This window comes from Saimiri boliviensis, chromosome X (genome assembly GCF_048565385.1).
Source record: "Saimiri boliviensis isolate mSaiBol1 chromosome X, mSaiBol1.pri, whole genome shotgun sequence".
Lineage (NCBI taxonomy): Eukaryota > Metazoa > Chordata > Mammalia > Primates > Cebidae > Saimiri > Saimiri boliviensis.
In genome coordinates, this window is record NC_133470.1 from 61,785,550 (window position 1) to 61,811,446 (window position 25,897).

At 44.5% G+C, this 25,897-nt stretch overlaps 2 protein-coding genes across 4 annotated transcripts in view; one reads left to right on the plus strand and one right to left on the minus strand.

Moving 5' to 3' along the window:
- Positions 1-25,897, minus strand: part of DMRTC1 (DMRT like family C1) — a 71,619-nt gene that overhangs the window by 22,554 nt on the left and 23,168 nt on the right. The window lies entirely within an intron of this gene.
- On the plus strand, positions 10,526-11,271 carry LOC120366598 (UPF0669 protein C6orf120 homolog). Its single transcript, XM_074391520.1, has one exon. It carries the CDS (start codon positions 10,544-10,546, stop codon positions 11,117-11,119), a length of 576 nt encoding a protein of 191 aa, XP_074247621.1. The 5' UTR covers positions 10,526-10,543; the 3' UTR covers positions 11,120-11,271.

Below are 25,897 nucleotides of genomic sequence, written 5' to 3' on the forward strand. Positions count from 1 at the left end.
TCCTGTGCACAGCTCCCAGCCAGAGCCACACAGAAGGTGGGTGATCTCCGTATTTCCAACTGAGGTACATGGTTCATCTCACTGGGGCTGGCTGGACAATGGGTGCAGCCCAATAAGGGTGAACTGAAGCAGGGTGAGGTGTTGCCTCACCCAGGAATCTAAAGGGGCTGGAGAACTCCCTCTCTCAGCCACAAGAAGCCATTAGGGACTGTTCCCAACACTCCGGCCCAGATACTGTGTTTTTCCCATGGTTTACACAATCCGCAGACCAGGACAATCCCTCTGGTCCCAGGGCCTCAGGTTTCCAGCACAAAATTGGGTGGCCATTTGTGAAGACACTGAGCTAGCCACAGCATTTTTTTTTTCCTCATACCCCCGTGGTGCCTGGAACGCCAGCAAGATAGAACCGTTCACTCCCCTGAAAAAGGGGGCTGAAGCCAGGGAGCCAAGTGATCTGGCTCAGTGGGTCCCACCCCTACGAAGACCAGCAAGCTAAGATTGACTGGCTTGAAATTCTCACAGCCAGCACAGCAGTCTGAGCTCCACCTGGGACATTCGAGCTCGGTGGTGGGGAGGGGTGTCCACCACCGCTGAGGCTCCAGTAGGCAGCTTTAACCTGGCCTGCGTAAACAAAGTTGTCAGGAAATTTGAACAGGGCGGAGCCCATGGAAGCTCAGCAAGGCTTCTGTAGGCAGACTGTGTCACTAGATTCCCTCCTCATTGGGAAGGGCATCTCTGAAAAAAGGCAGCAGCCTGTCAGGGACTTATAAATAAAGAACCCACCTTCCCAGGACAGAGCACCTGGGAAAAGGGGCGGTTGTGGGTATACAGCTTCAGCAGACTTAAACATCCCTGCCTGGCAGCTCTGAAGAGAGCAGTGGATTTTCCAACATAGCATTTGAGCTCTGATAAGGGTCAGACTGCCTCCACAAGTGGCTCTCTGACCCCCGTGTATCCTGATTGGGAGACACCTCCCAGCAGGGACTGACAGACACCTCATACAGGAGAGCTCTGGCTGGCATCTGGCAGGTACCCTTCTGAGATGAAGCTACCAGGGGAAGGAACAGGCAGCAATCTTTGCTGTTCTGCAGCCCCTGCTGGTGATTCCCAGGCAAGCAGGGTCTGGAGTGGACCTCCAGTAAACTCCGGCAGACCTGCAGCAGAGGGGCCTGACTGTTAGAAGGAAAACTATCAAGCAGAAAGAAATACTTTCAACATCAACAGAAAGGAGGTCCACTCAGGGGCCCCATCCAAAGGTCACCAGCTTCAAAGGCCAAAGGCAGATAAATCCACAAGGATGGGAAGAAACCAGAGCAAAAAGGCTGAAAATTCCAAAAACCAGAATACCTCTTCTCCTCCATCACAACTCCTCACCAGCAAGGGAACAAAACTGGACAGGGAATGAGTTTGATGAACTGACAGAAACAGGCTTCAGAAGCTTCTCTGAGCTAAAGGACCATGTTCTAGCCCAATGCAAGGAAGCTAAGAACCTTGAAAAAAGGTTAGACCAAATGCTAACTAGGATAACCAGTGTAGAGAAGACCATAAACGACCTGATGGAACTGAAAACACAACATGAGAATTTCTCGTGAGGCATACACAAGTTTCAATAGCTGAATTGATCAAGCGTAAGAAAGGATATCAGAGACTGAAGATCAACTCAATGAAATAAAGCAAGAAGACAAGATTAGAGAAAAAACCAAAAAGACTGAAAAGAAATGAACAAAGCCTCCAGGAAATACGGGATTATGTGAAAAGACCAAATCTATGTTTGATTGGTGGACCTGAAAGTGATGGAGAGAATGAAACCAAGTCAGAAAACACTCTTCAGGACATTATCCAGGAGAACTTCCCCAACCTAGCAAGGCACACCAACATTCAAATCCAGGAAATACAGAGAACACCACAAAGATACTCCTCGAGAAGAGCAACCCCAAGACACATAATCATCAGATTTGAAAAATATATAACTGACAACTGACAGTTTATAACAAATTAACTTGAAAGTGGAATTATGTTTATAACATACATATGTTATAGCATATGTAGAAATAAAATGCATAACAATAACATTGCCAAAAAGAGAGAGAGAGAAGTAAGGTATACTCTAGTGAGAGGTTCAAACACTGTATGTGAAATGGTACACATTACTTGAAGATAGAGTGTGATAAGTTGAGCATGCATATTGTAAGCCCTAGCGCAACCATTTAAATAAATTGAAATAAATATATCTAATAAGACAGTAGTGAAGACAAATGGAATCTTAAAACGCCCAACCAAAATGTGATGAGATGAAAAAAAATGGATGAGAAGAGTAAGGAACAAATGGGAAAATAGAAAACAAACATCATGTTCATAGATTTAAACAAAACATATTGACATCCATTGAATTCTTTTTTTATCTCAAGGAACTAGGAAAAGAAGAACAAACTAACTCCAAAGATAGCAGAGGGAATGAAATAATAAAGATTAGAGAAGAAATAAACAAAATAGAGAATAGAAAACCACAGGAAAAAAATCAATGGAAGTAAGAGTTGGTGTTTTGAAAAGATAAAAATTAACGAACCTTTAGCTAGACTAAATAATAAGGAAAGAGAGAATAATCAGGGAAATAAAATCAGAAATGAAAGAAGAGACTTTACAATTGATGCCACGAATATAAAAAGAACCATAAGAGACAACTGCGAACAATTACACAGCAATAAATGGATCAGCCCGGAAGTGGATAAATTCATAGATGCATACGGCCAACCAAGCCTGCATCATGAAGAAACAGAAAATCTGAACAGACCAATAAAGGGTAAGGCGATTGAATCAGTAATCAAAAACCTCCCATTAGGGAAAAGTTGAGGACCAGATGGCTTCCCTAGTGAATTCTACGAAACATTTCAAGAAAATTAACACCAAACCTTCTCAAACGCTTCCCAAAGCCTGAAGAAGAGAGAATGCTTTCAAGTTCGTGCTATGAGGCCAGCGTCACCCTGATACCAAAGCCTGATGAAGACACTTCAGGAAAAGAAAGCAAGAGGACAATATCCCTGACAAACATACATGCAGAAATTCTCAACAAAATATGAGCAAGCCAAACTCAGCAGCACATTAAAATGAGTGTTCACCATGACTAAGCAGGATTTATCCCTGGGAAGCAAGGATGGTTCAACACATGCAAATTAATTAATGTGATGCGGGAATGCTGGGAAGATGGCCGCCTAAGAACAGCTCAGGACTTCAGCTCCCAGTGAAAGTGCAGAGGGTGAGTGGACGCCGCATTTCCAGACGAACTCTTATTGCCCACAGACCAGGAGATACCCAGGCAGAGGGGTCGCCAGCGTCGCAGTCCCAGCCGGTGCGGCTGTTTTGGCCCCCACGGGGCTGATTCCGCCCGCGCGGCTGCTGTGACCACTCCCTGTTGCTGCGGTTCTCCGGACAAAAGCCACTGGTCTGGGAGCCCTCTTAGCTGGCGAGCAGAGCCCTGAGACGGCAGAGCTGCCCATTCAGCTGAAATAGCGAGCCAGGCCAGGAGATTCCTAGGCAAAAAATCCACCAGGAGCCAACGCCGCAGTTCGAGCCGACCCCGTGAGTCGCAGCACGGGAGATCCCGGCGCCTTTTCAACAAGCGACCGGAACGCAGGGTCGTTCAACTTAAAAGAAAAGACTCTGAGTCAGGGAGCCAGGTGATCAGGCTCGGTTGGTCCCACGCCTCCACCCCGAACAACAAGGAAAACAAAAACAGTAATTGGAAACCCTCTGGGTTGAGCCCTTCAAACCAAGCACAGCTGAACCGGGAGGGTCCGGCTCGGTGGGGGAGGGGCTTCCGCCATTACTGAGACTCTCCACCACTACGGAGGCAGGCTGCCATTGCCGAGGCAACCTGCCACAACAGAGAGAGTCCGCCATAACAGAGGCGGGGCCACCATTGCCCAGACAGTTCTAACTACGCCCATATAAAAAGGAATAGAGGGAAGAGCTCAGGGCAGCTGGGCGGAGCCCACAGCAGCTCAGCAAAGCCCCTGCGGGCAGGCAGAGGCTAGGCGTGCTGCTAGCTGGGCGGGTCAGACCTGAAAGAAAAATCAAAAAAGGCAGTAGTGCAACGGAAACTCATAAAGCTCCAACTCCCTGGGACAGAGACAGACAACAGGTGGATAAACCCACAAAAGTGGGAAGAAACCAGCGCAAAAAGGATGAAAACTCCCGAAACCAGAACACCTCTCCTCCTAAAAGGGATCACAACTCCTCACCAGCAAGGGAACCAGACCGGATGGAGAAGGAGGGTGATGAAATGACAGAATCAGACTTCAGAAGGTGGGTAGTAAGAAACTACAATGAGCTAAAAGAACATGTTCTAACCCAACGCAAAGAAAATAGGAACCTTGAAAAAAGATTGGACGAACTGCTGACGAGAATGGACAGCATAGAGAGGAGTATAAGTGAATTGATGGAGCTGAAAAACGCAACACGAGAACTTCGTGAAGCATGCACAAGCTTCAACAGCCGAATTGACCAAGCAGAAGAAAGGATATCAGAGGTCGAAGATCAACTCAATGAAATAAAAAGAGAAGGCAAGAACAGAGAAAAAAGTGCAAAAAGGAATGAACAAAATCTTCAAGAAATGTGGGACTATGTGAAAAGACCTAATCTACGTCTGATAGGTGTACCTGAATGTGATGAAGAGAATGAATCCAAGCTGGAAAATACTCTTCAGGATATTATCCAGGAAAACTTCCCCAACCTAGCAAGGCAGACCAATATTCAAATCCAGGAAATACAGAGAACACCACAAAGATATTCCTCAAGAAGAGCAACCCCAAGGCACATAATCGTCAGATTCACCAGGGTTGAAATGAAAGAGAAAATGCTAAGGGCAGCCAGAGAGAAAGGTCGGGTTACCCACAAAGGGAAGCCCATTAGACTCACAGCAGGTCTCTCAGCAGAAACCCTACAAGCCAGAAGAGATTGGGGGCCAATATTCAACATCCTTAAAGAAAAGAACTTTCAACCCAGAATCTCCTATCCAGCCAAACTAAGCTTCATAAGTGAAGGAAAAATAAAATCCTTTGTGAACAAGCAAGCACTCAGAGATTTCATCACCACCAAACCTGCTCTACAAGAACTCCTGAAAGAGGCTCTACACATATAAAGGAACAACCAGTACCAGCCACTCCAAAAACACACCAAATGGTAAAAGAGCATCAACACAATCAAGAAGCTGCATCAACTAACCAACAAAACAGCCAGGTAGCATCAAAATGACAGTATCAAATTCACACATAACAATACTATCCCTAAATGTCAATGGACTAAATGCCCCAATCAAAAGACACGGACTGGCAAATTGGATAAAAAGCCAAAACCCATCAGTGTGCTGTATCCAGGAAACCCATCTTGCATGCAAGGATACACAAAGGCTCAAAATAAAGGGATGGAGGAAGATCTACCAAGCAAATGGAGAGCAAAAAAAGGCAGGAGTTGCAATTCTCATCTCTGATAAAAGAGACTTTAAAGCAACAAAGATCAAAAGAGACAAAGAAGGACATTACATAATGGTAAAAGGATCAGTGCAACAAGAAGAGCTAACGATCCTAAATATATACGCACCCAATACAGGAGCACCCAGATACATAAGGCAAGTTCTAAATGACTTACAAAGAGATTTAGACTCCCACACAATAATAGTGGGAGACTTTAACACCCCATTGTCAATATTAGACAGATCAACCAGACAGAAAATCAACAAGGATATCCAGGACCTGAATACAGACCTGGAACAAGCAAACCTAATAGACATTTACAGAACTCTCCACCCCAAATCCACAGAATATACATTCTTCTCAGCACCACATCACACCTACTCTAAAATTGACCACATAATTGGCAATAAATCACTCCTCAGCAAATGCAAAAGAACAGAGATCATAACAAACAGTCTCTCAGACCACAGTGCAATCGAGTTAGAACTCAGAATGCAGAAACTAACTCAGAACCGCACAGCTTCATGGAAACTGAACAACTTGCTCTTGAATGTTGACTGGATAAACAATGAAATGAAGGCAGAAATAAAGATGTTCTTCGAAACCAATGAGAACGAAGACACAACATACCAGAATCTCTGGGACACATTTAAAGCAGTCTCTAGAGGAAAATATAGAGCAATGAGTGCCCACATGAGAAGAAAGGAGAGATCTAAAATTGACACCCTATCATCAAAATTGAGAGAGCTAGAGGAGCAAGATCAAAAAAACTCAAAACCTAGCAGAAGACAGGAAATAACTAAGATCAGAGCAGAACTGAAGGAAATAGAGACACAAAAAACTCTTCAAAAAAATCAATAAATCCAGGAGCTGGTTTTTTGAAAAGATCAACAAAATAGACCACTAGCCAGATTAATACAAAAGAAAAGAGAGAATAACCAAATTGATGCAATAAAAAACGATAAAGGGGATATCACCACAGATTCCACAGAAATCCAAACCATCATCAGAGATTCTTACAAACAACTCTATGCACATAAACTAGTAAACCTGGAAGAAATGGATAAATTCCTGGACACCTGCATCCTCCCAAGCCTAAACCTGGAAGAAGCCGAAACCCTGAATAGACCAATAACATGGTCTGAAGTCGAGGCAGCAATAAAGAGCCTACCACCCAAAAAAAGCCCAGGTCCAGATGGGTTCACAGCTGAATTCTACCAGACATACAAAGAGGAGCTGATACCATTCCTTCTGAAACTATTCCAGACAATCCAAAAAGAGGGAATCCTTCCCAAATCATTTTACGAGACAAACATCATCCTGATACCAAAACCCGGCAGAGACTCAACAAGAAAAGAAAATTTCAGGCCAATATCCATGATGAACATAGATGCAAAAATCCTCAATAAAATACTGGCAAACCGATTGCAACAGCATATCAAAAAGCTCATCCACCATGATCAAGTGGGATTCATCCCCGGGATGCAAGGCTGGTTCAACATACGCAAGTCCATAAACGTAATTCACCACATAAACAGAACCGAAGACAAAAACCACATGATTATCTCGATTGATGCAGAGAAGGCTTTTGACAAAATTCAACAACCCTTTATGCTAAAAACCCTCAATAAACTAGGTATTGACGGAACGTATCTCAAAACAATAAAAGCTATTTACGACAAACCAACAGCCAATATCATACTGAATGGGCAAAAACTGGAAGCATTCCCTTTGAAATCTGGCACTAGACAAGGATGCCCTCTCTCACCACTCCTATTCAATATAGTACTGGTAGTTCTAGCCAGAGCAATCAGGCAAGAAAAAGAAATAAAGGGTATCCAAATTGGAAAGGAGGAAATCAAATTGTCTCTATTTGCAGATGACATGATTGTCACAAGCAATGGGGAAAGGACTCCCTGTTTAATAAATGGTGTTGGGAAAACTGGCTAGCCATGTGCAGAAAGCAGAAACAGGACCCCTTCCTGACACCTTACACCAAAATTAACTCCAGATGGATTAAAGACTTAAACATCAGACCTAAAACCATAAAAACCTTAGAAGAGAATCTAGGCAAAACCATTCAGGACATAGGTGTAGGCAAGGACTTCATGAGCAAAACGCCAAAAGCAAGGGCAACAAAAGCCAAAATAGACAAATGGGACCTAATCAAACTCCACAGCTTCTGCACGGCAAAAGAAACAGTCAGTAGAGTGAATCGGCAACCAACAGAATGGGAAAAAATTTTTGCAGCCTATTCATCTGACAAGGGGCTGATATCCAGAATTTACAAAGAACTAAAGCAGATCTACAAGAAAAAAACAAACAAGCCCATTCAAAAATGGGCGAAGGATATGAACAGATACTTTACAAAAGAAGACATACGGGAGGCCAACAAACATATGAAAAAATGCTCATCATCACTGGTCATCAGAGAAATGCAAATCAAAACCACATTGAGATACCATCTCACACCAGTTAGAATGGCGATCATTAAAAAATCGGGAAACAACAGATGCTGGAGAGGATGTGGAGAAATAGGAACACTTTTACACTGTTGGTGGGAATGTAAATTAATTCAACCATTGTGGAAGACAGTGCGGCAATTCCTCAAGGACCTAAAAATAGAAATCCCATTTGACCCAGCAATCCCATTACTGGGTATATATCCAAAGGATTATAAATCATTCTACTACAAGGACACGTGCACACGAATGTTCATTGCAGCACTGTTTACAATAGCAAAGACCTGGAACCAACCCACATGCCCAACGATGATAGACTGGATAGGGAAAATGTGGTACATATACACCATGGAATATTATGCAGCCATCAAAAACGATGAGTTCACGTCCTTTGTAGGGACATGGATGAACCTGGAAACCATCATTCTCAGCAAACTGACACAAGAGCAGAAAATCAAACACTATATATTCTCGCTCATAGGCGGGTGTTGAACAATGAGAACACATGGACACATGGAGGGGAGCACTACACACTGGGGTCCGTTGGGGGGAAATGGGGGATGGGCGGGGGGGTGGGGAGGTGGGAAGAGATAGCACGGGGAGAAATGACAGATACAGGTGAGGGGACCGACGGCAGCAAAGCACACTGCCATGTGTGTTCCTATGCAACAATCTTGCATGTTCATCACATGTACCCCAAAACCTAAAATGCAATTAAAAAAAAAAGAAAAAAAATTAATGTGATCCACCACATTAAAAAGATAATCACAACTGAGGCGGTAATTAACAGCCTACTGACAAAAAAAAAAAAAAAAAAAAAAAAAAAAAAAAAAAAAAAACAACCCAGGACCAGACAGGTTCACAGGCAAATTCTAACAGAGGTACAAGGTACAAAGAGGAGCCGGTACCATTCCTTCTGAAAGTATTTCAAACAATAGAAAAAGAGGGACTCTTCCCTAACTCATTTTACGAGGCCAGCATCATCCTGATTCCAAAACCTGGAAGAGACACAAGGAAACAAGGAAATTTCAAGCGAATATCCCTGACGAACATCGATACGAAAATCCTCAATAAAATACTGGCAAAGAAACCCAGCAGCACATCAAAAAGCTTATGCGCCGTGATCAAATCGGCTTCATCCCTGGGATGCAAGGCTGCTTCAACATACGCAAATGGATAAACGTAATCCATCACATAAACAGAACCAATTACAAAAACCACATGATTATCTCAATAGACGCAGAAAAACCTTCGATAAAATTCAACCCTTCACGCTAAGAACTCTCAATTAACTACATATTGATAGAACGTATCTCAAAATGATAGGAGCTATTTATGACAAACCCATAGCCCGGATCATACTGAATGGGCAAAAGCTGGAAGCATTCCCTTTGAAAACCGGCACAAGACAAGGATGCCCTCTCTCACCACTCCTATTCAACAGAATTGGAAGTTCTGGCAGGGGCAATCGGGCAAGAGAAAGAAATAAAGGGTATACAAATAGGAAGACAGGAAGACAAATCGTCTCTGTTTGCAGATGACATGACTATGTATAGTTAGAAAACTCCATCGTCTCAGCCCAGAAACTCCTTAAGCTGATAAGCAACTTCAGCAAAGTCTCAGGATACAAAATCAATGTGCAGAAATCACAAGCATTCCTATACACCAATAATAGACAAGCAGAGAGCCAAATCATGAGTGAACTCCCATTCACAGTTGCTACAAAGAAAATAAAATACCTAGGAATGCAACTCACAAGGGATGTGAAGGACCTCTTCAAGGAGAACTACAAACCGCTGCTTAAGGAAATAAGAGAGGACACAAACAAATGGAAGAAAACACCATGCTCGTGAACAGGAAGAATCAATATCGTGAAAATGGCCATACTGCCCAAAGTAATTTATAGAGGCAATGCTATTTCCATCAAGACCATTGTCTTTCCTCACAGAACTAGAAAAACTACATTAAGTTTCATATGGAATCAAAGAAGACCCCGTGTAGCCAAGACAATCCTAAGCCAGAAGAACAAAACTGGAGACATCATGATACCCAACTTCAAACTATACTACAAGGTACAGTAACCAAAACAGCATGGTACTGGTACCAAAACAGACATATAGACCAATGGAACAGAACAGAGACCTCAGAAATAACATCACACATCTACAACCATCTGATGTTCGACAAACCTGACAGAAACAAGGGGAGAGGATCTCCTATTTAATAAATGGTGTTGAGAAAACTGGCTAGCCATAGGCAGAAGGCTGAAACGGGACCTCTTCCTTACGCCTTATACAAAAATTAACTCAAGATGGATTAAAGCCTTAAATGTAAAACCCAAACCATAAAATCCCTAGAAGAAAACCTAGGCAATACTATTCAGGACACAGGAATGGGCAAAGACTTCATGACGAAACGCCAAAAGCAGTTGCAACAAAAACCAAAATTGGCACATGGGATCTACTTAAACTAAAGAGCCTCTGCACAGCAAAAGAAACGATCACCAGGGCGAGGCTCTGGCCTCAGGTCCGGATGGTCGCAGCGCGGCGCTCTTCATGGAACGGGCGCCGACCCGCCGACCCACGCTGGGGCCCCAGAGCTGAGCCGCCAGCCATGGCCGCTCCCCGCGGGAGGGCCGCACCCTGGACGACCGCCCTGCTGCTGCTCCTGGCCTCGCAGGTCCTATCCCCGGGGAGCTGCGCAGACGAGGAGGAGGTGCCGGAGGAGTGGGTGCTTCTGCACGTCGTCCAGGGCCAGATAGGCGCCGGGAACTACAGCTACCTGCGGCGGAACCACGAGGGCAAGATCGTCCTCAGGATGCGCAGCCTCAAGGGCGACGCGGACCTCTACGTCTCTGCCAGCAGCCTGCACCCCAGCTTCGACGACTACGAGCTGCAGCCGGCCACCTGCGGCCCGGACGCCGTGTCGATCCCCGCGCACTTCCGGCGCCCAGTGGGCATCGGTGTCTACGGACACCCGTCCCACCTGGAGAGCGAGTTCGAGATGAAGGTATACTATGACGGCACGGTCGAGCAGCACCCGTTCGACGAGGCCGCCTACCCCGCTGACAGCGCAGATGCCGGCCAGAAGCACGCTCGTGCGCCAGAAGATGCCTCGCAAGAGGAGGAATCTGTTCTCTGGACGATATTAATTAGCATTTTGAAGCTAGTACTTGAAATTCTCTTTTGAGTTCTTAACCACGCCCTAGAGTAGAAAACCCTCCATCTGTGAAGCTGATTGCAGTTTGCTGTGAACCTTGCTACTTGTACTTGAAGTTGTAGTTACCTTTTTCTAGTCAAGGGATGGAAAAATAAAAGCCATATGCATTTTGTTACCTCAGTTACCCCCAAAATAGGAAAAACAGCAAGCACAGTATTTGTTTTCTTTTAAAGATCAAAATTCCTATATTAAAAAAAGGGCCGTGTACCATAAAAAGTTTAGACTCTATTTTCATTAGGTTGACTAAAAATGATGATTGCCGTCACTTAGGTTTATATAAATCGAAGTAGAGCAACCTTTCATCCTGTTACACAGATGAGATTAAAAGGTTGGTAACTTTATAATTTTACTCTGGAGACTGTAAGCGAGTTCAAGGTGTTAAGAGTTACTAAAATCAAGTTGGAAATGATTTATGTACATTTCCCTGAGCCTGGACTAAAGCCCCCATAGCCTGTACCCGAAGTACGGATGGTACTTTTCTATACAAAAGGGATTTCCTGGCCGGCAGGTATTTACAAACTGTTCCTGTACCAGTCCAAGTAATGACAACTCTAAATCAAGCTGCACCAGATCTTATTAGGCCATTTGTCAATTTTGGGCTATGAATGAAAATTCTTTAGTTATTAAATAACTTTGTTAATGCTACCTATGGTAGGCCAGAAACAATGTAGATTAGGAAGTTTCATAAAAATAACTTTTTGGATTATGGAGAAATAGTTAAGTTCCTAAATATTTCCACTGAATTTTTGGAGTGAGCTAATGTTACTATAAAATACTTCAGAAGATGAATTCTCTACCTGGAATCAGTTTCAAGTGTAAGAGTTGCTTTTAACAGAACAAATCAAATGCAGATTTTAAGCTCAGTTAATTTCCAAAAAAAAAAAAAAAAAAAAAAAGTTTTATTAGCATAAAAATGAAAATGTTGTAAATAAATTGGCACCAAATACTCCACTTAAATGCATATACAATATTAGGGTCAAAAACTATTTTATCCCTCTTTGCTGTTTTTCCCCCTTCTGCCCACTTTCTTGGGTGTTGAGGGGGCCCACTGACAACAGTCACAAATCCAGCGACCTAGGAAAAAAATTGTTAGTTAATACAGAATGAAAAGTAATTTTTATGGGACTGATTTTTAAGCCTATTTTAACTCTTATTCCTTAGCTATCACTAATGAGATTCCTCTGTGGATTTTGTGGTGAGAAGGACACTGAGTTCCTTAATTTAAGGAGAAAAACGTAAACTTAATGTAATCAATGCTGTGCAAAATTCATTCCAAGTCAAGGGGAATGGGAGAGACGCAATGCCATACAGTGATATGGACCTTTAAAAAATAATAAATCTTTCCTGAAATTTTAACACTATCATACTTCAGAAGTTCAATACAAACAATGCAAAACCCATTCCGGAATTTGGCTTTTTTAAGCCTTTTTCTCTCCTGTTTACTGGCAGCTGTGTGTCTCAGCATTCTTTCAAGTCCTGGTGTACTATGCTGACAGCACTTTAAAACTTCAAGTTTCTAAGAGCACAGTCATAAATTGTACTACGTACTTGATCTGAATTACTACAGAACCTTACATACGTTGCTTGCTTAATGATTCCCAGGAAACTTCGTTGTAGGCATATATTTTATAGAGCATTATACAGTGTTAACACTATGCAAGTAAGTTCTAAAATTACACAATTATCTGTGTAATATTTTAGTCCAATTACTGTGATTTATTCGATTCTCTTTGTTGTAAAGTTATCTGGAACTGTCATGCTGCCCTGATTTATATAAATCTATAATAGACTTTCTATAGAAATGTGTAAAGATGTAGCAGTCATTTTATTAAGTTTCTAAATAGATAACATAAAAATAAAGGCTTTGAAACAAAAAAATAAAAAGAAACCATCACCAGAGTGAACAGGCAACCTACAGAATGGCAGAAAATTTTTGCAATCTACCCATATGACAAAGGTCTAATATCCAGAATTTACGAGGAACTTAAACAAATTTACAAGAAGTAAAACAAACAATCCCATCGAAAAGTGGACAAAGGATATGAACAGACACTTCTCAAAAGACATTTATGCAGTCAACAAACATATGAAAAAAAGCTCAACATCACTCATCATCCGAGAAATTCAAATCAAAACCGCAACGAGATAGAAATGCCAGTCAGAATGGTGATTATTAAAATGTCAAGAAACAATAGATGCTGGCGAGGCTGTGGAGAAATGGGAACGCTTTTACATTGTTGGTGGGAGTGTAAATTAGTTCAACCATTGTGGAAGACAGTATGGCGATTCCTCAAGGATCTAGAACCAGAAATACCATTTGACCCAGCAATCCCATTACTGGGTATATGCCCCAAAAGAATATAAATCATTCTACTATAAAGACACGTGCACACGTGTGTTTACTGCAGCACTATTTACAATAGCAAAGACTTGGAACCAACCCAAATGCCCGTCAATGATAGACCAGATAAAGAAAATGTGGTGCATATACACCATGGAATACTATGCAGCCATAAAAAGGAATGAGATCATGTCCTTTGCAGGGTCATGGATGAAGCTGGAGGCCATCATTCTCAGCAAACTAACACAGGAACAGAAAACCAAACACCGCATGTTCTCACCCATAAGTGGGAGTTGAAGAGCGAGAACACATGGACACAGAGAGGAGGGCCACACACACCAGGGCCTGTTTGGGGGTGGAGGGTGGGGGGCAAGAGGAGGGAACTTAGAAGACAGATCGATAGGTGCAGCAAACCACCATGACACGCGTATACTTATGTAACAAACCCGCACTTTTTGCACATGTATCCTGTTATTTGCAGAAGAGATAAAGAAAAACAAACATTTCAAAAAAAAAGAAAGAAAAGAAAAGACATCTAAAAGCTGAGGATTTTTTTTTTAATCACACTTTTCTAATAACTACAATATAATTAATTGGTAATCATCCCTAAAGACCTTGTTAAGATTGAAAGAACGGTTATGTGAAGTGTTTTTTTAAACTGAACCTGTAAATCATAAAGAAAAATTTAGTCTTTGATAGATTTACTGGTGAACAGTGTCATACATTTAAAGAAAACATATTGGTAGTCCTAAAAGAACACTTTCAGAAAATACAGGATGGAACACTTCCCAATTCATTTTATGATGGCAGCATTGCTTTTATTAAAAAAAAAAAAAAAAAAAGGAAAAGACACCAAAAGAAAAAAAAGTACTACAAACCAATGTTCCTAATGAACATAGATGCAAAACTCCTTGATGAAATTTTAGCGACTTGAATACAATAATGTATGAAAAAAATATAATCTATTACCAAGCACGGTTTGTCATAGGAATGCAAGGCCATTTAGATTGAAAGTCCATGAATGTATTTTACCATATAAATGGAATAAAAGAAAATAACAGATATTGTCAAAATGAATAACAGAAAAGTAATTTGGTAACATAAAACACCTATTCATTGCCAAAAAAAAAAAAAAAAACCGAACCACTTGATAAGTACATAAAGCAACATCTTCCATCTTCAACCTAATAAAGTGCTCCTACATAAAACGTGCAGCTGGCATCATACCTAATGGTGAAATACTGAATGCTTCTCCCATAACGTTAAAAACACGGTAGACTCTTACTATGCATATACATTTATACTTGAGGTTCCAGCCAGTGTAATGAGCCAAGCAAAATAAATAGAAGGCATACAGATTGAAAAGGAAGGAATAAAAAGCTCTCCATTTACAAACAGCATGATAGGTTATGTACAAAATACAAAGGAATGTGGGGAAAAACATCTCCTAGACCTAATAAGTGACATAAGAAAGTTGTAAGATAGAAACGCAACATACAAAAACTCACTGTATTTAAACATACTGGGAACAAATAATTGGAGATGACATTATTTTAAGTGTAATTTATAATTACAGCAAAATAAGTGGGGTATCTATTGAGAATTTTAATGGAATATGTGAGAGGCCTGTATGCATACCACTGTAAAAATACTGGCGAGAGGAAGTGAAGACCTAAATAAACAGAGATATATCATGTTCATTGATCAGAAGACTCAGGTTAAGATGTCAATTCTCAAGTAATTGATCTATAGGCTTAGCACAGTCATAATTAAAGTGAAGAACTGTTTCTCAAAGTTATTTATAAATGCAAACGACACAGAAGAGCCAAAGCCATTTGGAAAAGAACAAACGTGAAGGACTTAACATCACTGAAGTCTCTGACTAAACATAAAGATATGGTAATCGTGACAGCCTGATATGACCTTAAGAATTCACATAGGGATCACTGGATGAAAGAGAAGGCCTAGAAATAGACTTACATATATATAGCTAAGTTGATTTTTGATAAAGGCCCAAAGATAATTAAATTAGCTGACAATTAACTAACGGTGCTGGAAAAAGTAGATCTCTTTATGGAAGACTCAAACAACTTCAGTATCTCACCGTTCATCCAGACATTATTCACACTTCATGCAGGCATTAGTTCAAAGTAAATCCTAGATCTAAGTGTGAATTGCAAAATATTAAAACCTACAAACAACAGCAGAGAAAAATCTCTGTTGTGAGGCTAGGCAACGATATCTTAGGTAGGACACATGAAGCATGAATCACACTGGAAAAAATGATCAATGGACTGCTATCAAAATTCTACTAAAACTATACGCTTTTGCTTCTCAAAAAACTGAAGTTCAGTGTCTCTGTAAGGCACAGCTTTTCAGGTTCCTGTACTGGAACCTTGTGACTGACTTTACTTTCCTATTAAACCCTAGAAGAGAAAACCGGGCCTACATATTTTCAGTTGCAAAAACTCACGGTATTGTCTTGGGCTTGCTTCCACTTGTGATGCTCTCCCTTTTCTCTATTTCTTGGTCAATTTCTTTTGTCCCTCCTTTCAAACACGCCTCCCCTGGGAACTCTTCACTGACTCCATGCCAAGTCCCAAGGCCAAGTGGCTGCCCGCCTCCTCAGTCCTACCGTAGCCCCATAAACATCCCTCCATCCCTCCCTGCTGCTTTCATGCCTCTCTCCGTTTCTCCCTCACAGAATAGCTTGAAGCAGAGCTTCATTCAGGGCATGGCCCATGATAGGCTTACAGAGATCAGCTCTGTATCCTCAGGGTTATGTAAGAGATGCTTTCCTAAACAGCACTATTTTTCAAAAGCCAAATAAAAGACTGAGGCCACCTACTTCCACTTTCCCTTCAGGATACGGTTTGCAGGGAGTTCCTGTGAAGTCAGCGGTGCAGATCCCACAGACCTGGTTAGTAAACAGGGGGTATAACTTGGCAGCATTGCTTGAAACCCAGATGTCAAAGCAAGACCAGGCAACGAGGAGCTTTCACCTCTGCTGTCCCACTTTCTTCTGTTTGTTTGTTTGTCAGTTTGTTTTTGAGACAGTCTCGCTCTGTCTCCCAGGCTGGAGTGCGGTGGAGTGGTGCAATCACGGCTCACTGCAGCCTCCGCCTCCTAGGCTCAAGCAATCCTCCCACGTCAGCCTCCTGAGTAGCTGGGACTACAGGTGTGTGCCACCATGCCAGGCTACTTCTTAAATTTTCTGTGGGGCTGGGGTCTCCCTATGCTGCCCAGGCTGGTCTGCTGTTCTATTTTCAACTCATCCCAGCCCAAGCCCTTCTCCTCTCCCTCCCTCCCACAGTGTCCAAGCCCTCCACACCCTAAACCACCTGATACTGACTGGCACACAGGCATGGAGTCTCACATAAACCTCTGAAAGGAAAACTGCTGTTGACTTAGATTCTGGATGGCATTACCCAGCTCACCCTCCTTGCTGTGGCGACTCATTTGGACCCATACACTTGCCCAGGGCATCCATGTACATAATCCCGTGAATCAAAGGCAGGCGAGCACCCACATCAGCACCAAATGATGACTCACCACCAGCTTGAAGAGCTCTGCTTTTTTCCCGCTGGGCAAGGAGAAATGTGGCTTGAGCCTGCTGAGAGGGCCAGGAGGAAGAAGCAAAGGGAAGAAAGATTGGAGGAGTGGGAGTAAGAGACACAGGAACAGACGGAATGTGATGTACCACAAATGTATCCACTGCTGGAGCACAAGGCTGGAGGAGGGAGGGACGATGGGGCAGGGGCAGAGGGGCGGAATGGGGCGTGGAGGGGGCAGGCCCTCGGCCTCCTTGCACCCGGCAGAGTGACGAGCTTCACCGGTGTCTTCAACGAAGTCGTGTTGGTCCCTACTGGCACATCACACACTCTTGGAAGCATGATCTTCACTCCCTTCCTTCCACCTGCTGACCTGGTGAGTCTGGCTTCCCTCCATTGTCCTGGAATGTCCTCTGGGAGGCTGGACTTTCGTCTGTGCAGGTCACTGCTGCATCCCCAGCCCCTGGAAGAGGGCCGGGGGGTAACGGAAGCCGGATGGGGTAACGGAAGCCGGGGATGGGAGGGCCATTAGGATCCGGCTGTTTAGTTTGTCTTTCAGAATGTGAAAGGGCCGCGAAAAGATCCTGAGGAGTTGGTTGTTGCGTCTGACGCCACGGAGGACCCATCCAGGGGCACAGGCTTGCCCAGGGAACCTGCTCTTCTGCGAGGGTCTTGGAGGAGCCGGCTCCAGAGGGCCCTGGCATGTTTCACCAAGTGCTTCAGGTGAGAGCTCCTTGGGAGCCAGCCTCTGCCTCTCTCACTGCTCACCACCAAGCCCATCCGCCGCCCCTTGCTGTTCCACCAAGAGAACCTCAGACCAAGCCAGAAATCCCCAGGGCTTCCAAGGTCCACTTGTCACTCTGCTTTTCTCCCTAGGAGAGGACACCCGACACTCAGAATCTGAGACCACCGGAGCCACAGACACAAAGGTCTGAACGGTGACCGAGCCCCTTCTGCTGCTCCATGCCCCTGCCCGCCCGCGGTGTCCCGGTCACCGGGCCTGAAATAAACGCCGGCACGCTTGACTGTTTTTTGCTTTGTGGCATTTGATGTAACTTTCAACACGTCGGGTGAACTGGGGGTGGTCAGCTTTCGCGGTGGTGGGCTTGCGGAGGGAGAGAGCTAGCATCTGCCTTAGCCCTGTGAGGCTGTCCGCCCTCCTCCTCGAGGCAGCGCTGCTTGTTCCCGGGTCCTGGTGGCAATGGGCCGTGGCCAGTCAACGGTGAGTCTTCCACAGCTGGCAGCTCTGACCCTGGTGGGGCACTTACATGCAGGAATGAGGACGGAGTAACGTCTCTCTCCCCGCAGCAATGCGCACGGTCTTCATATCTGAGGAAAACTGGGCGGTGTTTACATGCGGAGGCGGGAGGGTCATGTGGAGGAAGAATCTGTGGATCTCAGAAAAGGCGTTAGCCCCTGTACTGACAAAGAGCTCCCAAGCCCCACCCTGCCCCACCGCAAGACAGAGAGCCCTTCCAACAGGCGACCTCGTCTCCAACTATGCATTGTTCCTTTACAGAAGGTGAAGGCTTCATTTTTTTTCTTTTCTTTTGCCTTCCTAAGGTGACCTTGATACGTGTTGCAACACAGTATCAGCTGGAGAATTCTGGAAGGGGGGGTTGGAGCATAATTGTCCCTGTTAACTAACAACCATGGAGGAGGCCCTGTTAGAAATTGCAACACCAGGAATCCCCGAAGAAAAATGGACAAACATACTGGATGTGCTTTTTAGCATTAAGAAGCCTAACTAGGATGCAGGAACGCCAAAATACTCTCTCCCCCTCCCCTATCTCATGTAGTCCTCTGCACAATGCTAAGGGAGGAAAACAAATGCTTTCATAGGGCCTGCCGGGTGAATTATTCACCCTTCGGTTCTTCAGCAGTCCAGGGCCTTTAAGCGCAAATGAGATCCAGATGGGGTAAGGTTCAGGTAGGCAACAGCATTTGGAAGTCCCACAGCCCTTTTCTTACATCCCTGGGGACAGCCACTGTGAGACCCATAGGTACTGAACAGACAAAGCTTTTAATTACAGAGTGATGGAGTTCTTTAGATCCCATGTCTCTGCAGCTTTTTCGATGGCACAGGTACCACCTGTCTCCCCACAATGCCTCTGTCCTCCTGAGCTGGGCCCTAACTCAGTAGGGGAGGCTCAGCTCCATGTGGCTGCTTCTCCAAAAGTTCCCAGGACATCACAGCATGGGGCTTAGCCCTGTCCAAAAGAGGAGCAGAGTTCCAACTCCCGAGGGCTGGGGACCTGTTGGGTGTTTGTTCCTTCATAGCTGCTGTCATAACCATGAGCTCAGTCATTGCACTTGTAAAGGAGTGTCAGGGAAAGTCTGTGCATGCGTGTGCATGGGCATGCTTGTGCTTGTGTGTGTGTATTTAGGATGTGAATACTTGTTGAAACAAGAAATGACGTGGGGAAATCTGGTGGATACGGCACAACTCGACAGTCACACTTGAAACCCAAGCGGCAGAGATGGGATTTATATGTAGCCAGAATCGGCAACTAGGAGCCCCTCTCCCCACAGCGCCACACCCCGTCCAGGGCTCTCCAATCTGATCCTAACATTGTCCAGGTCTGCTTTGCCCAGAACCATATGCCCACTACCCACCAGATGCTGACTGACTCCCACACACTGCACTCCCCATCATCTCCTGAAAGGAATACCTCCACTGCTGATTCGACCTCTAGCTGCCATCGTCCACCTCAGGCCCTCTTGGCTTGGATGGACCAGGCGTACTTCCCTGGCTTCCCCTTTGCCCAGGCCAGTGGACCCTGCAGCCTCACAGCAGAAGATGCTTTCCTCTGCCAGCCCCATACGCACAGGAGATTCAACTCATGTTGAAATTTGATCCCCAACGTGGTGGTGCTGGGAGGTGAGGCTTAGTGGGAGGTTGCTTGGGTCATGAGGGCTCCACCTTTGTCCTTGTAGATGTCTTGGTGCTCTCCTCACAGCAGTGAGTTCTTGCTCTGGTGAGACTGGATAAGTTCTCGCAGGAATGGACAAAGTGCCCAAGATAGTAGGTTGTTATACAGCCAGGACAGCCCTCAGGTTTTCTCTCTTTGTATGTGTCTGCTTCCCCCTTGACCTTCCTCACCACATTATGACACAGCACACAAGCCCTCGCCCGAAGCCGGGGCCATGCCCTTCAACTTTCCGGCCTTCAGAACCACGAGCTAAATAACATTTTTTTTTTCTTTATAAATCACCCAGTCTCATGTATTCTGTTATAGCAACACAAAACAGATGCTTGCGCATCTCGAGAGCAGGCCCCATTACCCATTGCATGATGAACCACTTGAGCATACATACAGGGCAATCACGTGCAGGAAGGGGGAAAGACAGGTCAGCAGTAGGGAAAGGCAATGGGTCATCAGCTTTACACCTTTGTTTCTGAAATATGACTGTGCCCAAGTTATGAGTTCTCCTCCTTTGCTTACACCTCCCCCTCACCCGCGTTTGCATCACCTGACAATCCCTGTGCCTGAGGGATGTCTCAGGTAGGTCAGTAAAGTGAACAGTGCCTCAGAAGATGTGGGGTCAGAAATCCCACTGCCCCAGGATCACCCAGCACTTTTGGTGAACAGAAGACCATTGGACTGTGCGAGTGAGCGAGATTAAGCTTACTTTTCTGCCTTACCCGCTCTCATTCTCTCTGGTGCTATGTTCCCGTGAGTCCTGGGCAACCTTACGGAGGTAGCAACACTTGTCCTCAGCTGCATGAAATGTTACACAGCCTGCTGTGTTACAGGAGCGTCACATGTTTTCGTTTTATCCTCCCGCCATCTGGATCAAGGTGAGTTGTGTGATCACCATTCTGAGGTCACATCGCCAGCACAGGAGGGAGCCAGGATATAGTCGTTGGTTGATCTGAGGCAAGGACCCTTCCAAGACACCAATGCAGTCTAAGAGCCACTGTTCCCAACTAGAAATCTGGGGGGATCGACTGTGAGTTACAGCCCATGCTCTTGGCGATGGGGACATTGTACATGAATGGAGTCAGGGTTCCCAGGTCACAGGGGGCCTGGAGACACTTCCCACCACTCACCGCCCAATCTCTTCCCACACTGCACCCCACTGGGGAATCATTTTGACTGATAAAATGGTGGTGTGACCCAATGGGGGAAAAAAACTGCATCCGTTGTGCCCCTCCTCCAGTGCTCCCCATGGTCACCTGAGGTAATTCTACAGACCTCCAGAGTACTCCTGAGAGCAGTCAGAAGACTACTGGTCTCCTACATGGAGCCTAATGGTGGGCCTTCCAGACACAGACTAAATGAGCGTGGGGACCTCAAGGGGTCCCATCAAATCACATTCATCTGTTTTATTTCCTGTAAGGGGAAAGCTGCCATTTCGCTGGAACCCCCAGGGTGGTGCCCTCAACATAGCAGGGCGGGCAGTTTCTTTAAGCCATCCCAAGGGAGAGCACACTCTCCAAGACCACTCTCACAAAAGGCTGACCCATCCTCCCTGCACTGATGACAAAGAGGGACTCGGCTTTCCTGGGACTCCAGCACGAGGAAGTGTAATGAGATCATGCCAGTGAGGGTCAGTGTGGGCTTTGCTTGTTTCCATGACCCTGCCAATCAATTTTATTCATTCACTGGCCGTCTTCAGACACCCTGGGTCTCAGTCACAGAAAACCAATGGCCATTGGGAGAAATTGTACCCAAAGAAAACACACTCACTCACTCGGGGGTTGTAAAATTTGGGCAGAAAATTAGTGTAAGAAGGTGTGAAGGGCAGTGGCATTATTTGGCAGATGCTTTTCATAGGATAGATAGAATGGTGCCATCTTAGGTTGGAAGCGGGCCCAGGGCAAGTTCCAGAGAGGGGCCAAGGATGACACCCAGGCTTCTGGCTTGAGTGACTTGTGGCCCTGGGGTACCATTGACTGAGATAGGCAGCACAGGAGGAGGAGGAGGAGGAGGAGGAGGAGGAGGAGGAGGAGGAGGAGGAGGAGGAGGAGGAAGATTCAGTGAAAGGCTGAAGAAGTCGGGTCTGGTCTTGGGTTCTGCTGAGATTCATACCGCTGATGCGTTGCTGAGAAGCTACCTTGAACACACTTGGCAGTTACTCAGGAAATAACCAGAATTCTATCCCATTCAGGAAATTTATACACCTCCTCTTCTTGTTTTGGCTTGGTTTGGGGTTTTTTTTACATACATGATAACACGTGTATGCTTTGGTGGGCAGTGTAAAGGTGAGGCTCAAAAGGAGTGGTGCTTAACCATGTTGGGTACTATCTGTAGGCTGTCCCAGGCCCTAATTGACCACTTAAGGGTGGACAAGAGCTGTATTGTGGAGACATCATAAACCATTGGCACACACCATAGAGCATGGGTTAGGAGGCTTTGGCCTTGGTTTACTTATTCATCAGTGTCCTCTGGGGATTGTGAGGGGAGGGTGAGCAGCCTCGTCCCAGAGGCAGGAGATAGACTTATCTTATTTACTTGCTGTGAGGACTAGATAGGATAAAACCTGTAGGGGCATGCCAGGCAAAGCCTGGTCCCCAGTAACCATGACTTCCCATATCTACTGAGAGGACAGGTGCTATGGATTCTTTGGGTGGCATTTGGAACTCCACTGGGAATAGTATCACCAGTGGGCATTTAATGATTAATAGTAATATCGATGACCATTTATCTCATAATGCACAGCTCTGGTATGTTTCCTGCAACCGTCCGGAGGAGTAATCTGTTGGACTTGCGTCATGCTCCTCTGTTGTTGTTGCTGCTGTTTAATTTTGTGGGTACATAGCAGGTGCAACTAGCTTTCTAATATCTTCCGGGGCTGTTTGTAGCTTTCTCATTACTCCTCACAGCAGTCCTGGGTGGTTGCGAAGGACTGATGCTATTACTCTTTGTGGGGGCGGGAAAGAAAGAGTCTCACAGAGGGGTTGTGAAGATTACATAGGATACCCCCTCCACAGAGCAGCTGGTGTTGTAGCAGGCCTAGAGGCACCATCCATCAGCTGCCTTGAGGTCAGGCCCTTTGGGATAAGCTTTGGGTGCCATTTGTCCCCAGATCATCATCCAGCAGCAGTCATTTACATGCAAATCATGATGACACTAGCAATAGCTGCTAAGGCTGAGAGGTTGCATTGATAAGGGCTATAGGCTGCTGAAATGATTGCTGGGGGTACATCTCACCACCTCTCCCTTTATCCCAGCTGGGGTCAAAGAGCTCACCTCTCTGACACCTGCAACAGTGGCTCAGAACTATTATTTGGTTATTAGAGACGTGTCCAGCAGAGAGCAAGTTACTTAGATGAAGTCACAGTTAGTGGTGGGTCCTGTCCTGGTCCCCAGATCTCCCGACCCTCACTACAGTGTCCTGTCCAGCAGGCCCATTATTAAGTACCTTCTTCTTCCATACCCTCTCTTGTGGGCTTTGAAGTAGGCACACTCCTCTGAGGACAAAAGAAGGCTTCTTCCACTATGTGTTGTGTTCCCTCAATGTCTAGGAGAGTGCAGGTATGAATGGGGCTTTAATGTTGGCCTATAGCCTGGCATGGGCCCACATTATTGCATAGCTTTCCAGTCAGGCATACATCGGTTGTGATCTTGGATTAGAATCTGGGGACAAACTCCTGCACCTTTTCTTAGCCTTGCTTTCTGCATTTGAACACTGGGGTAAATAGGAGGAGGGACGTCAGAAAGATGGCAGAACAAATGATCCCACAGTACCACTCTTCCCACAAATATACAATGAGAAATTAATCCAAGACAAGAATACCACTCTGATTTCACCAGAACTTGGGGGAGAAGCAAGGAAACGTCCTAGGATGACAAAACTGTGAAAAGCCACAACCAGTAAGAGGAACAACAGTCATGATGATACTAGCAATAGCTGCTAAGGCTGAAAGGTTGCATTGATAAGGGCTATAGGCTGCTGAAATGATTGCTGGAGGTACATCTCACCCCCTCTCCCTTTATCGCAGCTGGGGTCAAAGAACTCACCTCTCTGACACCTGCAACAGTGGCTCAGAAGTATTATTTGGTTATTAGAGAACTTGGGAGTTCCAGAAGAGAGCTGAAACACCTGGGGTGAGCTGGGAGCAGAAAGTGGGTGCACTGATCACAGCAACTCTCATGTGGATCTTGGCAACCACTCTGTGCTGCTATCAGTGGGCAAGCCAGTGCTGAGGAGACTGGCCAGAACCATAGCACGGACGGGTCACAACCCACAGGAAGGCCCAAATCCCTGGCCAGATTTCCCACTAAGCCCACGTGATCACGTGAAGCCTTCTCTTGACCTGGAAACAACTAAAAGGTTGGCAGTAATGGTCCTGTGTTCACCTAACTCTTCCCCTGACCAAGAAACAGTGGCAGGGCAGCAATATAGTTTCAGTTCAGCATTTAAGTTCTGGTGCTCAAAATAAGTCTTTCTCAGACTGGAAGCAATAGCTGGCCAGGGATTAAGTTCCAATATTAAGTAGCAAAGGTTTAACACCACCAAGGAACCGCTGCAAAACCTGGAAGAGGTGGCCATCTCCTCGAGCACACAGACATCAATGTAAAGAGACAAGGACTGTGAAAACTCATGAAATGTGACACACCCAAAGAAACCAACAAAACTCCAGTAACAGACCCAGAAAAACTGAAGATCTAGGGAATGTCTGAGAGACAATTCAGAATAATCCTAAAGAAGTTAAGGGAATTACATGACAACATGGATAACCAACTAAATAAAATGTGAAAAACAATCCAGGAACAAAACAAAAAATGTGACAAGGAAATAAAAACAATTAGAAAGAAAGAAAGAAAGAAAGAAGAAGAAGAAGAAGAAGAAGAAGAAGAAGAAGAAGAAGAAGAAGAAGAAGAGAACAAAAAACAAAGTCCTAAAATAGAGACTATAGCAACTGAACTGAAAAACTGATTAGAAAGGTTGAACAGCAGAGTTGACCAAACGGAGAAAAGAATCTGTAAGCACCAAGACAAAACATATAAAGAGGAGGAAAAAGACAAAAGCATTTTAAAAGAGGGAAGGAGGCCTTTGAGAATTATAAGACATCATCAAGAAAATTAGGCTCTGCATGATAGAAATTGCTGAAGAAGACAGAAGAAAAGCACAAGGTCTAGAAAGCATATATTTAGATAAATAATGGCCGAAATAACTCAAATCTGAAGAAAGATCATAGCATTCCAGTACAGGAAGCTCAGAGATCACAAATAAAATTCAACCCAAAGACAAATTCCCCAAGGCACACCATATTCAAATTATTTAAACAAATCAAAGGCAAAGAAAAATGCTCAAAGCGTCAAGAGAAAAACAGCATATCACACTCAATGGATCACCAATACAGCTTTCAGTACGTTTCTCAGCAGAGACCCTGCAGGCCAGGAAAGGCAGGAATGATACATTCAATGTGATAAAGGGGAGGAAACTATCAGTCAAGAATACCATATTCAGCAAAGCTATCCTTCCAACACAAAGGAAAAAAAAAAAAAAGACTTTCTAAGACAAAAAGAAAGGAAGAAAGGAAGAAAGGAAGAAGAAATGCTAATGGGGTTTCTTCAATCTGAAAGAAAAGAACACTAACATGTAACAGAATAAAACATCTGAAGTTATAAAACTCACTGGTAATAGTAAGAAAGCAGACAAATTTACAGTGCTGTAATACTGTCATTGCGGGTTGGCAAACGTATCTTAAGTATGAAACCTAAAAGACAAAACTGTTCAAAATAGTAATAACCACAACAATTGCTTAAGAGATAATAATATAAAAAGATGTGACTTAAAACATCAAAAAGTCAAAGTGTGGAGGGGCGGATGAGTTAAAGCGTAGAGTTTGTTTTTGTTCCTTTTTCCTGTGGTTAAAGTTAAGCTGCTATCTGTTTAAAATAA